Here is a 2966-nt window from a genome sequence, read left to right on the forward strand (position 1 = left end):
TTATATATATCTATATATCTATATATCTATATATCTATATATCCATATATCCATATACATATATATATATATTTATATATTTATATTAATCTGGCGGTCGTATTGATGCGTACTTCAATCACACTAGCTTGGTAAGATGCGACGTCACTGATGGAATCCTATGTTTTTTTGCATGCGCTCCTTGCAGACTTGACTTGTCTGACAGCTGCTCCATAGTAGAGGTGGATGCCTTAGCACAGTTGCCGCAAATGAAGGAATTAAAGCTTAGAGGCTTGTGCTTTATGCGCACTATTGCTGCTCTGAGTGCGCTGGTGAATCTCGAATTGCTCGATCTGGGTCATTGCCACTCGTAAGTAGCGTGGGATGTTATTGAAGATATAGGTACCCGGGTTCACTTGTACTTGCTTGTATACACACGCGTGTGCATGGCACATGTCGCCTGTTATATACCTGGTACACATAACTAACTTACATTTCGATTTTCTTCCTTGCCATGTAACACGCATCACATACGCATATATATATATATATATATATATATATATATATGTATATGTGTATATATTATTTATTTATTTATTTATTTATTCATTTATATATATATATATAATTATATACTGCAATTCGATAGACTTGGAGATGTTGACGCTATTTCGAAGCTTCCCAACCTTAAGAGACTCAGTCTGCGCAATTGCTTAGCGCTGGAGGCCATTCCACATATCGCAATGCCGCCCTTGGTGTACCTGGATTTGCAAGGGTGCACGCGAATCATGGATTTGGATCCATTGGTTGACTGCAAAGGTGTGTAGTGGTATATGTATAGACCAACGCGTTTGACTGTATACTATTTCTGCATGTGAGTATAGATAGCCAAGTGCTGCTGCGGATATACCGTCGTCGAATGTATTTGACTGTATTGGATCTGTTGTGTATATTATTTGTGCATGTGCGTACAGATGATTAGGGATGTTGATGCAGATATGCCGTAGTCGAATGTATTTGACACTATTGCCCTATTGTGCACTGTGTATAGTATATATACGTGTGAGTATATAAGTTCAGATTTCGTTGTGGCAAGTGTACTGTAATCGAACTATAATCGAAAGAGTATGAGTTTAACGGCCCAGGTGTTTGATACATTTACCTGTGTGTCAATGTGATATGCCATTTCTGGTACGCTTTCGGGCTGTAGGCGTGGCTGGTTCATAGTTTCGTCGACTAATCCCAATACTTCTCCGATCGTATCACATTCCAGATACATTACAAACATTGGTAATAAGTCAGCTACAGGTCACCCGCACGGAGGCGATGGTGCATCTGTGTGCGCTGGAGGTTCTCGAGATGAACGGGTGTTCCATGATCTCGGACATGCAGGACATTGCTAAGGTGGAGACCCTCAGACGGCTGAGCTGCAAGTATGTTCTTGATCGCCGGTTCACATGTGGTTTATTGCTGCAACCATTCAATTGGTTGCTGAAAGTAGAGTGTGTTTCTATTCTAATTGCTGCACCAATGTAGTTAGTCGCTGCGAGGGTATGCCTATTTGTGGTTTGTATGTACTCAGCTGCTGAGGGTCAGGTTTAACTTTATGTATGTACAACACGCGGCGTATGTGAGTGTCATATGCTACACCCAAACTCAGTTGCAAGCGTGCGATGCATATGCTGTGGTTGTGCAGGACGGATGATTCATGCCTTTGTTAATCGTATAGTTTTATTATCGAATCTGGTCCGTGCGCCCGCATAGAAGCACAAACGCCACAAGAACAGTTACCACCACTCCACGCCCATCCAAACACTCGCATAACAACCAATGACATGTCCATGAACCTTAACAACTGATTGAATCTACACACTGACCCCTATACGGTAACACACACGTGCATGTGCTGGTGCTTAGCGTAAGTGACATTATACAAACAGGCCAAAGATTGGAACGTATTCACTGCAAACGCACCAACTCGTGACTGATATAAGTCTCATATTATTCCGATACGTTCCGCAGATCCTCCAAGTTATGGGATATCGCTCCGCTGGCGAACCTCAGAGCTCTGACTCACCTTGACCTGAGCAGTAGTACATATATCCTCGACATCAGTACCATCCACCACTTAACGGTGAGTTGTATGTATATATAGAATCCTTACTCTGCTTCTGCATATAATAAATCCCTTCTTTATTTGTGCATATACAAAATCCTTACTATGTTTGTTGATACTCTATGGCGTTGAGTTCATGCATATCCTTGAAAACCCCTTCCTTTGCACGCACTTGCATACATGTAAATACCTATTCCCACACGTCTATATATTGTTATTGTACATTATCACATCATTGAGTGTGGTATTTTAGGGAGTGAACCTGTGAGCCTTCGAGCGAGCACGTGCCTATATATCAATATCTTGCCAAACGTATTGGAACCTTTTGCAACTTCGATACTATCTATATATACGATGGGTGAAGGGCAATGCGCAGAACTGTCTGAACCTCGCAACACCCACTATACCCATAACATACCTTTACTACCCAACTTTCAAACAGAATTTGGAATATCTGAATCTCTCTGGCAACCGACACGCAGTGACGGACATTGGGGCTCTCAGCTCACTCACCAAACTACGCACACTATACATGACCATGTGCAAGGTGGATGATATACGCCCCGTGCGCCAGATGGTCCTCCTGGAGTCACTGTCTCTAGGTATGGGCTCGCTTGCGATGTTTGTATTGCGATGTTTGTACATTTGGTTTGTCTGGCGAGTCACTATCTCTAAGTATGGTCTCGCTTGCGATGTGTGTATTGTGATGTTTGTGCATTTGGTCTGTCTGGTGAGTCTCTGTCGCTAGGTATGGGCTCGCTTGCGATGTTTGTATTGCGATGTTTGTGCATTTGGACTGTGTGGTGAGTCACTGTCTCTAGGTATGGGCATCTTGCGATGTTTATGTTGCGATGTGTGTACATTTGAT

At 42.4% G+C, this 2966-nt stretch overlaps 1 protein-coding gene across 2 annotated transcripts in view; it reads left to right on the forward strand.

The window, feature by feature from the left end:
* Positions 1-2966, forward strand: part of SARC_02607 — an 8466-nt gene that overhangs the window by 3617 nt on the left and 1883 nt on the right. For both annotated transcript variants that reach the window (XM_014303614.1, XM_014303615.1), the window contains exons 4-8: positions 188-349; positions 632-801; positions 1256-1415; positions 2005-2116; positions 2541-2700. In XM_014303614.1, coding sequence (XP_014159089.1) covers positions 188-349; positions 632-801; positions 1256-1415; positions 2005-2116; positions 2541-2700 — 764 coding nt within the window. The remainder of the gene's footprint in view (positions 1-187; positions 350-631; positions 802-1255; positions 1416-2004; positions 2117-2540; positions 2701-2966) is intronic.

Source organism: Sphaeroforma arctica (genome assembly GCF_001186125.1).
Source record: "Sphaeroforma arctica JP610 unplaced genomic scaffold supercont1.119, whole genome shotgun sequence".
Classification (NCBI taxonomy): domain Eukaryota; class Ichthyosporea; order Ichthyophonida; genus Sphaeroforma; species Sphaeroforma arctica.